General features: G+C 41.1%; 1 protein-coding gene across 1 annotated transcript in view; it reads right to left on the reverse strand.

Moving 5' to 3' along the window:
- Positions 1-243: 243 nt before the first annotated feature.
- Nampt (nicotinamide phosphoribosyltransferase) overlaps positions 244-13734 on the reverse strand; it is a 38632-nt gene continuing 25141 nt past the window's right edge. The window contains exons 6-12 of the mRNA XM_026778837.1: positions 11853-12011; positions 11065-11201; positions 9031-9256; positions 6812-6931; positions 3857-3997; positions 2501-2635; positions 244-905 (exon numbers count right to left, since the gene is read on the reverse strand). Coding sequence (XP_026634638.1) covers positions 795-905; positions 2501-2635; positions 3857-3997; positions 6812-6931; positions 9031-9256; positions 11065-11201; positions 11853-12011 — 1029 coding nt within the window. The 3' untranslated portion in view covers positions 244-794. The remainder of the gene's footprint in view (positions 906-2500; positions 2636-3856; positions 3998-6811; positions 6932-9030; positions 9257-11064; positions 11202-11852; positions 12012-13734) is intronic.

Genomic DNA, 13734 nt, shown 5'->3' on the forward strand with positions numbered 1-13734 from the left:
ATTAGAGCCACAGGCAATATCTGACATATAAAATTGCAGAACAGGCCTTTTGAATTTGGCATTTCACTGGTACAATACAATGACCAAGGTATAGGACTGTACAATGCCTAGACATTCGAGTAAGAACCATAATTCTCTTTGATGTAGAATGACTGATGCATATTCTACAAGGGCAGTGAGTTAGTAATTCTGTTGGGTATATGTCCTGACATAATTTCCAAATGTACAACAACACAAACAACTTTGTTAAGGCCATGTTTTATTTGCTGATTAATGGACAAAAGGCAATGTAATTTATTTTCAAGTATTTTCTTGAAAGTCTGTGCTCATAAAAATCATGAAAAGTTGGAAACAGACTGTTAAATCACTGAAACTTTAAATATATCTTACACAATCTCGTTTGTACAAAAATACAAGTTAAATATAAACATAAAGCAGTCATGGTAATTTATGCAAATCTGTTTGATGTGATCTGCAGTTATATATAAAAGTTTCTTGGTTCTGTGACTTGTGAAAAGGTCAACACAGACCGAGTTACTATCTCTAAGCAAAGGGCCCTAAAAAGCTTGCTTTAGCATTAATCTTGTACATGGTTACACGTGTTTCCTAATTTGAGATCATCTAAACATTGTGGGAAAAATAAAAGGGCAGTATGTCCATAAACCAACAAATAATCTGGCTGTAGTATATCATAAACACAAACGCACGCATCTGTACACTGGACATGTTCTCACATACACACAAGCACACACATAGTGCACGTATGTGTACACAGACCACACAAACACCCAGGCCTAGTGAGGGGCCACGTCCTGCTCGATATTCAGCTGCGCATTTTTTCTGACTTCATCAAATGAATAGCTTTTTGTCACCTTTCCATTCTTGAAAACTGTATGGAGAAGATCCTGCAGAATGTAAATTATCATTAAAAAGACCATTAAATATCTGAATTGTGCTTTGACCAATTTACCTAAGAGGTCAAACACAAAGAGCTGCTGAGAGCTGCCACTGACACAGTGAGATTATGATAAACGTTCTCAGGCCACTTTCCTCAAAGGGAGCAAAACACCAGATGCCCCGCATACCTTTGTACCTCAGAAGAGACGTTTGCTCGGAAAACCTACCACTGTCCCTGCTAAATTCTTCCTCAATGCTGCTTAGATCAGTCAATCTAGACATTCAATAAATTTGTTAGCCACTAAATTTTGGCCTTAAAAAAAGGATAAAATCCAAAAACCAAAGCCAAGACAGAAACATAGAAAAATAGAAACTTTTTGTTCTTATTTATGGTGACCGAGACACAAAGATTATAACTGCAAAGTCATGGATAAACATCAAAAGAAGATGAGGACTGAATTAGTTTCTATATAAAAATCCACTGAAACTCATCTTTCTTCCATACAGTACACATGACATTCACTGACATCTAATGTGCTCTAAATTGCACCTATATGCAGCACTTTCTTTTGTGAGTTTCAATATAAACCACCAGGGAGTGCTGGTGTTTAAAAGCCTCCCGACCACAGAGGTCACCACCATCATACTGACTGGACAGATGCTCGGGTACTTCTCAAGTCCGTGTTTCCTCTGACTTAGTCTCAACTGGCTTTGCTTCACTTGAGATGACCCAATTCAGCAGAACCCTGGTAGCTCCAGTTGTTATGTGAAATCTACTCAAAGAATTGCTGGTGGGCTACATAAAAAGATTTAATTCTAAAAACCTGATCTACAAGTTCACATCATTTTCATATAAAGATGGATTATTTTATTCCAGCCTCAAACCTTAAAAGACAAGGAAATAAACTGTCATAGGCGGTCATATTTGCACAGTGTCCTCACAGCACCAGCTGGGCGCTCACGTCTGAAGAACATAAACACGCAAACTGCAGCCCCCTCTATCTAGTGGCTCGGAGATCGGCAATCTTTCCACACTGAGTACACTAACGTGTACTTACGCTGAAGACCACAGATCACATGCTATATGTTCTTTCCAGTCTGGTTACTAGATCAGAAAACTCAGTGATGGCTCTTCCTTGCTAGTTAGATAATATGAATCAGCCCACTCTCGTTCTATGTTACTAAGACAATTTGCTTTTCTTTTTTGTTTTAAGCTCATAATTCCATGAGAATTGAATAAGACCAGAGAAAACCACCTGAAATAGTTATTAAGTTCTAAAGAAACACTTCCTTTCAAACGGGTTTGGAACTAGTCCATTTTCAAGTTATATTTTACTTTAACACAGTCACGTGAAGTCAAAGAACAACATTTAAAAAGTCCTATTTGCTATGCTGCTTTAAAAACCATTCACTGATAGCTAACAGTAGGATTACAACCAAATATAAAAAAGTCTGTAAAAGCTATCAACGTCTATCACGTTGGCCACTATGTGAAAAAAATTATTTCAATGTCACAAAACTGTGAAAGCATAATACAAAAACTCTCTTTCCCTTTGAAAAGGCAGTTCACTACCATTAAAAACTCTAGTCAATAGGTACTCACATGGCCATATTCCTCAAGGTCTCCTTTTCCTTCTTCAAGCGTGACGAAGTTCCCTGCTGGTGTCCTGTGTAAAGATAATCGGCCCTTTTTTGACCTTTTGTTGGGGTCAGCAACTGGGTCCTTAAAGACATTAACCTGAAATCGAAATCGAGAGAAATGATGAACCATCATCTAAACGGCTCTAAAAACACGTATCCCTTTAGCTGCCAGAGCTCTCACCTGCAGGCTGGCGGGATCCCTGGCTAGAACTGGTTTTTATTTTATTTACTTACCTATAGTGTCACAAGTATAACTAATATCATTCCACAACTGACCCATTAACTAGACTGTTTTCCTTCAAGATAGTCATGGTATAGAAACCCAAATTGTGACTATCTTTTACAGAAGGATTTGGAGAAATTTACCAAGTGGCCCTTATATTGCAGACAATAAACACACATCTTTATACACTGTATAGAGAACTAGAGTATTTAAGATAAAGACATGCTGTGCCACAACCTTTCCCTTTTGTTACTTCCTTTACTGCAGTTAAAAGGCAGGAGATACAATCAAGGCGGGGAGGGGATGCTGGCCTGACCCTCGCACTAAGAGGCAGCAGCTGGAGAACCTGCTGGGCATGGTGGCACACCCCTGTAGGCCCAGCCCTCTGGAGCACAGACAGGGCCACACTGCAAGACCCTGACTCAGAACAGTGACAACAAGGAAAGACTTCTAGACTGGGGACAGTGCAATGTAACAGACACACAAATACAGATCCAGAGAGGTGGGAGGCAAAGCACTAACAGATGGCAGTGGCATGGGAGAGCAACAGAGAAGACAGCTCTGGGTTCTCCAAAGAAAGGTGGAAGACAGTACACAGGCTTTCTTCAGGGTTTTCACCGATTTATATTTTCTTTTAAAAATTTATTTTAAATTTTAATTCATACTACATAACAACAACAGCCCCCTCTCCCCCCGCCACTCCTTGCTACGTACCCACACCACCCACTCCTCAGAGAAGGTGAGGCCTCCCATGGGGAGTCAATAAAGCCTGGCATATCAAGTTGAGGCAGGACGACCCCCCCCCCCGCTTCTCATATCAGGTTGAGCAAGGTCTCCCACCACACCAAGCTACAGAGCTGTCACCCACAACCAAGGGCCTAGTTCTGTCCCATGCAGTCTCCCTGGCCATCGGTCCAGAGTTCATGAGTTCCCACTAGCTCAGGTCAGCTGTCTCTATGGGTATCCCAGCTATACTATGGTTACTGAACGATTCCGGTATTAAAATCAGAAGCTCAAACCCCACCCTGATAATAGGATCTTGACAGTGATTACTGCGGACTTGATTGACAGGAGAAGAAAAGCAGAAGGACATACCCCAAGGCCGTTGGTTACAACATAGCTGCACTTGAAGGAGCAGTTTAAGAGGTCTCTTGTTAACTTCTGTAGCAAAGCTCCGCCAGAACCAAAGGAGACGTTTTCAATACTCCACTTTTTTTGTTTCATTCCCTCTACAATCTAGATAATAAAAAACAAGCAAAAGAATGATCTGGAAGACAATGGAAGTTACCTTCCAAGGGCGACACTGTGAGACCCCCACAGTTGTCTGTACCAGTCAGTACTTAGAGAAGCCTCGGCAGGTAACAGCACACACTAGCTTCTTAAAGACCCACGTGGGTTGCAATGGGTACTTAGAGAAGCCTCGGCAGGTAAGAGCATACATTAGCTTCTTAAAGACCCACGCGGGTTGCAGTGGATGTGTGGAAGGAGGGTTCACTTGCAGATTTTCAGTGTACAGTAGTCAATGCAGTCAGGCTGAGAGTGAAGGAGCAAGAACACTGGCTATATGTATACCTAAGGCTTCCTGAGCCCTCCCAGTCACCCCAAAGCTATTGCCCAATGCCAACAACAAAAGCTGCAATGCTTGCCCCAGATGGCTAGACACTCTAGGGGTTTCCACCCATCACAATACATCAGGGTGCATGGCGTTAGTACATGTAACAGTTACTGTATGTAAGGTACAGGTCAGTGGTTATGGATAGGAGCCCATAATATCCACTTGTACCTAACAACGACACTGCTGACTCACTTCCACTGCCTCGTGCGCCAGTGCATACACAAAATTATGCATGATACTTTAGATGTTATGATTTATGACTGGGTCACTGCAAAGGAATGATTATCTACAAGCCGGCTGGAGAGACGGCATGGCACACAGTTCTTCCAAGGGATGCAAGATTTAAAACTCCAGTGAAGCCGTGGTATCAGCGCATCTGTGTTTCTCTGCGTGGGGCTTATTTACCAACCATGTACCTCTAATTTACAAACAAATCCCATCACTTTCATAATGAAACGGGAAGTGAAATTTATTAACCATTTTCTGAATTTCATGAAAAGCCATGTTCTGTTTAAAAGTCCAATTTAAAAAGAATTTTCAAAGTGATTAAGGCAGAGGCCAGTTATGGCTTTAAAACGAATCATTTACATGTTCTCCCTGCACAGTAAGTCTCAAATCGATCTTTGGATTTTCAACACTGTAAAAAGAAACAAACCCCAAACACCATCATGTGTTAATAATCCAACCCTGAGAAATGCAATCATTTTAAAATTTAAAATTCTACCCATCTCTTTGTTGTGCCTATGTGTATTTATTCTTTTCTTTTTAAACCAAAGTATGTTTTTCAATGGGAAGAATTGAGGTAAAGACCACTGCTTACTTCAAAGCGATTCCTTTAGGTTTTATACAAATCTTGGTTTGTGCCTGAGAAAGGCAGGGAGATTCTTGTGCTCACACGAGGACCAGGGGAACCAGAAATTAAACATACAGGATTGTCTCTTCAAACAGAGATACAGAACCTGGCCGGGACCAAAGCTTGCCAACCTACAGAACCTGTTTTTATGGAAGATGTCACATGTAGTTAATCTATAGACCCCATCTTTCTGGAAGATGTTACAGGTTCTTTATAAAGAGTATCTTATTAAGCTTTATTGTACACACAGGATTGAGTTTTTATCATCAGAAAAAAATTTCTCCAAATTGTGCTGTGCTTAAATACACCTAAAATAAAGTGCTTGGGGCCAGAGTGTTGAAGTCTGAGTCAGCACTGGCTACTTAGTTGTGTTGAACCAAGCTACCTTTCTGCCCCCGTGGTGGTCACTTCCCAGGACAGTTTTACACCATGGCTGCCAGCTCAGTGTTCTCCACTCTGCAACATGCCAAAGTCGCTCACAAACAACCCGAAGGGAAAAATCAAGGTGAAAGTAAACGGACAAACTATCACTCTTACTACATAATCTGTTTTTGTATTTCATGCAGAGGTATTTAAGTTAGCCAAGGAGCCCTTAGGATTTAATTATCTGTTACTATCACTGACATGAATTGTGCTCCAGTGAGCAAGTGCTTTCCATGTATTATGTATTTATGTGGGTCAAAGAGCAATTTGTTCTTAACATTTACATCAATCAGTGTCTTCTAGCAAGCTTCTGATCAAAGTTGTAATTCACGGAAGAAACATGAGAGATGCAGACAGAAGGGCTTCAAGACAAGGGTGTAGGGCAGCTGACAGGAAGGAAAAGCTACCTTGGCCTGTACGTAAGATTTTAAGAAAGGACAACTTGAGAATAAAAACTTTGGAAATCTGTTAGACTGCAAGGAAATCCTCTTTTTGTTAGATGAAGTAGTCCCCCACTGCCAAAGTTAGGAACACTAATTAACACATATAGAGGAAACTATTAAGAATAATTCCTTTTCCTATTTCTAAAACCACATATGACTAACTTCCAACATGAAAAATCAAGTACTGTCCTCTGGGTATGATGGGTTTCACATACGTCCCCAAACTGCTTTGCTTTGAGAACCAGTGTAAGATATTCTCCCTGTACCCAAGTGTCCAAAGAACAACTTGTCACATATGGCAGCTTCAGCTGCCAGTCTGACACAGGTCTAGAGACACAGGGAGAGAAAGGCAGCAGAGTGTGGGGTCTGGAACCATTAGCCCACCTACCCTGATCCAGATAATCCTTCACTGAGACTCTGTTCCCAAGTGACCCCAGATTGTGTCATGGTGACAACTCTTATACATATTCTGGGCTCATCAAATAAAAAGGCTTTATTCTGTTTCTCTTCAGAATCACAACAGAAGGTGGCTACTGAGGCCTGGAGAAGTATGCGTTGGCTGCCATTTCTGTATTTTAAGCTACTATTATTTCTAAACACCAAAGGTTTTTACCATCTTAAATATTAAAAATAAGTTTACAATTGCATTTAAATTTGAATGGGCTACTTATGAATCAAAATAGCTGTGTCAAGATCATTTAAGTGGATCACACTACCTCTTGCAAGGTGTTGATATCCACGCCATCTCCCTGAATGACTCTCAGGTACGGGGGCAGCAGCTTGTAGCCCTTTGAGTTCTCAGTGACAGGAAACTTCTTACCTAAAATGTCTAAGACCTGCATGAAAAAACAGAACACAAGTAACTAAGAGAGGGAGGGAGGCTTCCCAAGCTAGGAATTATTTTTCTTTATTATACAATTTTGAGAATATAAAAGTTCAATGACTTAAACAATCTTAAACCACATATAAACCTTTATAAAATTTGGTTGCAATGACTTTTAACCACATTAGAAAAAAGTGTGAGCTTTCCTATTTTGTCAATTTGTATCATTAAATTAGCGCAACACAGGTTTTTCTTCACATCTTTCAAACTATACAGATTCAAGCAAGAAAATCTATAATATTGAAACAATATTACAATGTATATATATAAAGGAAGCATGTAAGGTATAGCACAACAAACCCCTAGTTATGCCTCTGATTTGGACTCGCTCTGCTTGTGGCCAACAGTTGTTTGGTTTACATTTGTCTGACGCTGAGAATAAGACGGACACAAAGCGCACACAATGTGCAGTTTGTCCATAGCTCTTCGCTCTAGGAAAGCTGGCCTGTGTGATATGTGAGCTACTCCAAGCCATTCAGCATTTTATCACAGCGCAAACCCTTAAACACAGATTTGAAGTTGATCAGGAAAACTTGGTCAGGGCCGGAGAAGACCTATCGGCTACACCCCTTCCACACAACCCCTGCCTTTCTTGACATAAACTGCTAATAAGAGATCCTAATCAAAGTTCCACGTAATGGCTTTCTTATCATAACCACCACGATGGAAATAAAAAAGCTGTTTAGTTGTCCAAAGTGAGACACTTCAGGTTAAGACACTGAGACTAGCTGTTTACAGAATTAAAAAAGGTTTCATTAATCTATGCTCCCACTTCCTACGAGAGAGAGAGAGAGAGAGAGAAGCCATCTGCTCACTAGTCGAGAACAGTTGTACAGGAAGGCTCCAGACAGAAGGCCTACACTGTTTCCACATTTCTCAACCTTGGTGGGTCATTTTCTCCTTACAACAGAGATGGTCAGAGCCAGCAGTGGGTTGTTTTTTTTTTTTTTTTTTGATGAGATTAAAGAAATTTTCTTTCTGGAGTCAAGCACCAACAGGAGTTCTCTGTAGAAGGCATCAATCAACTCCTGCTGGGATGGACACTTTGTAAGACAGGTGAATCAAGCCCTGGACACTAACAGGCAGCTCTGCTCAGAGACAGTCCTAGTTCTAGTCGAGCAATACCTGAAGAGCAGCTCTGAATTATTTGTGTTCTTCATTACCACGAACAGACGCCTTCTGTACTAACAGCAATTTCTAATATAATAAACCACAAATTATCCACAAAGACGTTGATTAAAGCACAAGCCAGATTAAGATTAATTCTGAGGGCACATAAAGAAGTATTCACTGGCCCTCAATCGTCTACTTGACGATATATAAATAAACTAACTTATGGGCTGGAGAGATGGCTCAGAGGTTAAGAGCATTGCCTGCTCTTCCAAAGGTCCTGAGTTCAATTCCCAGCAACCACATGGTGGCTCACAACCATCTGTAATGAGATCTGGCGCCCTCTGGACTGCAGGCATACAGACAGACAGAATATTGTATACATAATAAATAAATATTGGGCTGGAGAGATGGCTCAGCCGTTAAAGGCTAGGCTCACAACCATAAATAAATAAATAAATATTAAAAAAAAAAAACAAAACTAACTTGTAGGTGAAGACTTTGTCATTTCCCGGACGCCCAGAGCCGAATAATCACACAGAAACTATATTAATCACAACACTGGTTGGTCAATGGCTTATGCGTATTCCTAGCTAGCGCTTACATCTTAAATCAACCCATTTCTTTATTCTATGTATCACCACAAGGTTGTGGCTTACCAGGTAAAGGCATCTGTCTCCTTCAGCAGCTACACAGCATCTCAATTCCACCTACCCTTTCCACATCTCTGTTCGGATTTCCTGCCTGGCTTTACTGTTAAGCCATTGGCCGAAACAGCTTTATTCATCAACCAATAAAAGCAACACATCTAAAGAAGGGCATCCCACCTCCTTTCACTGCAATAACATGTGACCTTGGGCAAATCTACTGCTGTCTGTCTGAATTACAACTCAGTGAAGGAGCCAGTGCACAGGCATCTCAACAACACACATCACGACTTACCTTCAGTACAGTGTCCAGTGGGTTCCCAGAATCAGGTCTGATGATGAGTGGTGCCTCTGTACTTCTCGATACTATCAAATGTCTGAGGTCTTCACCCCATATTTTCTCACAAGCATTATAAATGTCATAGCTGTCGCTGACCACAGACACGGGCACTGATGAGAACTGTGTTACTATGTGTTCAAAAGCATCTTTCTCATGGTCTTTCCCCCACGCTGTTATGGTACTAGAAAACAAGTGAAAAACACAGGTTAACTCAGGCAGACATGAGACGGATTTCTGAGGCATCATTACCCACCGTCTCCACTGTACCAGCCCAACAGTGTCACAGAGAAGGGGTTCAGTTAACAAGTGATTGTCGGAAGGCAAATGCAGGATCTGCGCTAAATCACCCCTGCCCAGTTTGCTTCCAGCACTACAAGTTAACAATACTCATCTTAGTAGTTACTGTCACTTAGTTCTCGGATCAACAGTTAACCAATTATAAACTGGTTTGTTTCAGCCTCCTTCAACCTAATCAAAGTCAGCGAGCATATACAGCCTCCCACCTTCATGGCAGAATACTGGAAAGGGTGAATACATACTCCCATTTTCCCAGTAGTGTAAGCACTTGGTTCTTTTTGAAAATGCCTAATTAATAGTAAGTTACAGCTGAATAAATAATCACAGCACTTGGGAAATGGAGGCAGTATAAGTTCAAAGCCAGCTTGGACTGCATGAGGCGCTGTTAAAAATCAAACAAGCCAGCATGGTGTGCAACCTTCATCCACCTTTTCAATCTACTTTTCATACATATCTGTTTTAGTCTTTACTACCCTAAAGCATGTATACATGTTATCATAATGTTTGGCAGATAGTAAAATATGAAAAAGTACTAGTCAAAAATGCTCAATCAAATTTGATTATTTCCTTAAGAAGTCAAGATCTCACATATTGTCTCTCTAAAAGCTTTTCTAATCCTGTCAATGGATATGAACCCTCCTCGTTTGAGACTATTGTGAACACCTTAATTGTGCCTCTTTAAACAAAAGTTCTTAGCAGAGCAGATAGTTCCTCGTGACTATTTTTTCTTGAGGGGGTCAGCTGTGCACTGTTCTGTCCTTGCTGATCCGACGGTGACAAGTTAATGTGCACCAGATGACAAAGTTCAGCTTACTCTACACTCAAACACACAGGACTTTAGGCATTCTCCAATGACTGTATTAAATGAGGTTAAGAACCAGAAGCAAAGTTTGACATATACTTACTACACATTGTTCACTTTCTTTTCTTCTTTCTTTTTGTTTTTTTTTTAGACACAGTTTCTCTTTGTAACAGCCCCAGCTGTCCTGGAATTCCCCTCCTTCTGTAGACCAGGCTGGCCTTGAACTCAGAGATCCACCTGCCTCTGCCTCCCAAGTGCTGGGATTAAAGGCCTGCACCACCACTGCCAGGTTACACTGTTTACCTTCAATAAGGGGAACTCTAGAACCAGAGGGGCTGCAACCTGGGTTATAATTTCCTAGTGTTCCTTGAGATAACACTAAGAGTAAGAAAGTAAACACAAGAGAATCGTGACACCTTCCTCCCCATTAAAATGGCTTACTTATCTAGAATTGAAAACACTGGTCCAGATGACAATTTCCTGGGCAAAGGTAGGGGAGATCACACAGAAAAGTGGGGAAAGAAATCAGTACTTTAACAGTGTTTCCAGATTTCAGCTAATAAAGAACATTGTATCTGCATATACAATGTAGCAAATATAAAAACCATTCCTTAAATGGACTTCAATCTGTTTACTAGAGTGGTTCAAAACCCCAGCCCTGCCCGATCCTCTCTCTATAAAAGTGAGTACTCATTTTGTTCTGTTTATTCCATGGAAGTTTATTTAGCGTCTGGCTCTGTTGTCAAATCAGGTGTTGCTGAGTCACACATAACAAATTCAAACCAAGCATTAGAAAGCAATTAGTTTACAGGGCCAGAGATAGGACCAGGGGCCTTGTGCATGCAAGGCAAGTGTTCAAATATTCAACACGAGAACAGACTCAATTTTACCTGTGCTCTGCCGCTGGAACAGAATAGCCCGGCACAGGATCTTTTGTTCCGTAGTATTTTTTAATCAGAGCAATTCCCGCCACTGTATCTGTTCCTTTGAAGTTGACCAAATGAGCAGAAGCCCCTATGCCAGCAGTCTGAAGATCAACCACAAACGAAAATTCAAAACAGGAGCTAACATCCATCAGCCTCATCCCACTTCCCACCGCAATTTCTCTACCCCATGCTTGTGCTCTGCACAGTGTTCACTGTGCCTGTCTGTCCCCCTCCACCTAATGCGTGTATGTTCTGTGTACTGAGACCCTCCACCTAATGTGTGAAGAACCGGACCATGTATTTAGAGGTATGTTCTATGTACTGAGACGACACACAGTAGTTAGTTATCTGTTGACTAAGCCTCCGGAGTTGCAAGAAATGGCCTACTTAAAGCAAGTTCATCCCCAGTGACATTCTGAGAAGCTGGCAGAGGCTTCTCATTTTGGTTTGGATGAGAATGCTCCCTACACATAGGCTCAGATATCTGAACACCTGGTCACCAGCGGGTGGTGCTGTTTTGCGAGGCTTCAAGAGCTGAAAGCCCCATGACACTTCCAGTTTTCTCACTCTGCTTCACGCTTGTGTTGGAAACTGTGAGCTCTCGGGTTCAGGTTCCTCCTGTTGCACCTCTGCCTCCCCACCATGAGCTCTCATAAACTTTCTGACATCTACTGCTTCTGGTAATGATGTTTTCTCGCAGCAAGTACTGACAACTCACACTGAATTCCCTGAGACCCGTTTTGGTTTCTTACCTCTTGTGAAGAGACTCCTCTGTAACCAAAATCATGTAACTTGTATTCCAGACCATCTAAGTTACCAGAAGTTTCTAACAAGTATTTGGCCAGTATTTTCTTCTGCTCTCTTGAATTTGTGGCCACTGTAATTGGATACCAGGACTGAACGAGAATAGTCTGTAACAACAAAATTAACCACATTATTAATATAAAATACTGGACTCCTTCTGGGGAAATCACGGCTTACTTCTGGCCTTAGGAAGCCATCAGCTCCCAGGAAAAGCACCGTCGCTGCAGATGCAGCCACTGCTCGACTGCTGTAGCAGCAGAGAGAAGTGAGCACTCTAAGCCTCAAGTAACTCCAAAGAAAAGTTTTGATTCAAATTGCAATTTGCCATAGATGGGAAGATTAACACTCAACGCCGAGCAAGGTCACACCATCCTAAGTTCCTCAGAGTATTCTTGATTCCTTGACTTGTGTGGGCCAGCACCCGATGGGCCCGTGACTGACGTAGACTCTAGGAAGCACCCATTTAATAAAGCAGTCAGGTCTCAGTCCTGTAAACTGATTCGGTCCTAGCAGTGCTGTGACGTTAGAGACCCATGCCTGACATCCTTAGTCTTAAAGGATGTCAAAGCCCATCAGAAGGAAGCCTTGGCAGGCGTTCATGTGGGACGTGTTAGAACTGCTAGGTTCTTATTCTACAAGAGCTACTCTTCAGTCTCACTTTTTTCTGGGCTGCCGGAAAACTCCAAATTCAGGCTGCTGCATACCCCTGGAATCACACTAGTTTTTTGTCTTGAACTTACTATTTTATTCTAGGATGATAAATTTCCATTTATTTTCTAAGCCTAATAGTATATTACCAGAAACAGCTTCCAATCTACTGTAGAAAAAGTTAAGACAGCATTACAAAACTAGTAGTGGTATCTGAGCTGGACCAAAAAGGGAGTTCATTTCTGATATAAATTTTATATACTTACCAAACAGAAGCTAAGTGATCAGTAAATGAAATCAATGGATAGAGATTACTGGATCTCAGACAAACAACTCATCTAAAAGGCAAACTTCTGTGGCTTTAGGTTCCTGTGGCTGAATCAATATGGTGCTCAAAGCGCCTCTCCTCATTGGAAGCTCTAGTCCTCATCCCTTGATTCTGGACTATTCTGTGATCAATCGTGTCTCTTTGGCTCTCTCTCATTTACCAAAACATAGTAGCAGATTATGGGACTTCCTATTTCAGGACTCATTACTCACCTTGGGGACACCCACCTAGTCACAAGGAGGCAGGACTCACTGATGGACCACTCAGTAGTAAACTAAAAGTGACCAGTGTGCTTCCTGCTTGAGGCTTTGAAGAGAAAACACTGTCTGAATGTACTAACTGACAGACAGCGTGGTTAGTACCATCTGCTACAAGAAGGAGGATATAGCTCAGCCAACAAGTGCGTGTTTAGCTCGTACAAGGCCCTGTGCCCTGGGGTTCCAGCTCCGGCACCACCAAAACAAAACCCTCCACACCCTTTACCGTTGTGCTTTTATATTATCCTTCCAATATCAAAATCTGCCAATCCAAAACTAAGATTTGTTATCATTTACTTCAAGTTCACAGATAATTCCAAATTTTACAATACAGTAAAGACAATTAAAATTTACATTTTAGCTGACTGTACCTTCCTGGACCTGTTTCAAGCCTCCTCTTAGTTGATTGCACTCAAAAGTCTAACAGCATTTTAAATTCTGTTGCCTTAGTAAAAGGTTTTCAAACATATTCTTGAGTCTTATTTTTCCAAAATCTTATCTTACTTTATGCAGTGTAATAATAAATTATTATTATTATTATTATTATTATTATTATTATTATTATTATTATTATTATTTTGGTTTTTCGAGACAGGG

The sequence above is a fragment of the Microtus ochrogaster genome, chromosome 1 (assembly GCF_000317375.1).
Source record: "Microtus ochrogaster isolate Prairie Vole_2 chromosome 1, MicOch1.0, whole genome shotgun sequence".
Classification (NCBI taxonomy): Eukaryota; Metazoa; Chordata; class Mammalia; order Rodentia; family Cricetidae; genus Microtus; species Microtus ochrogaster.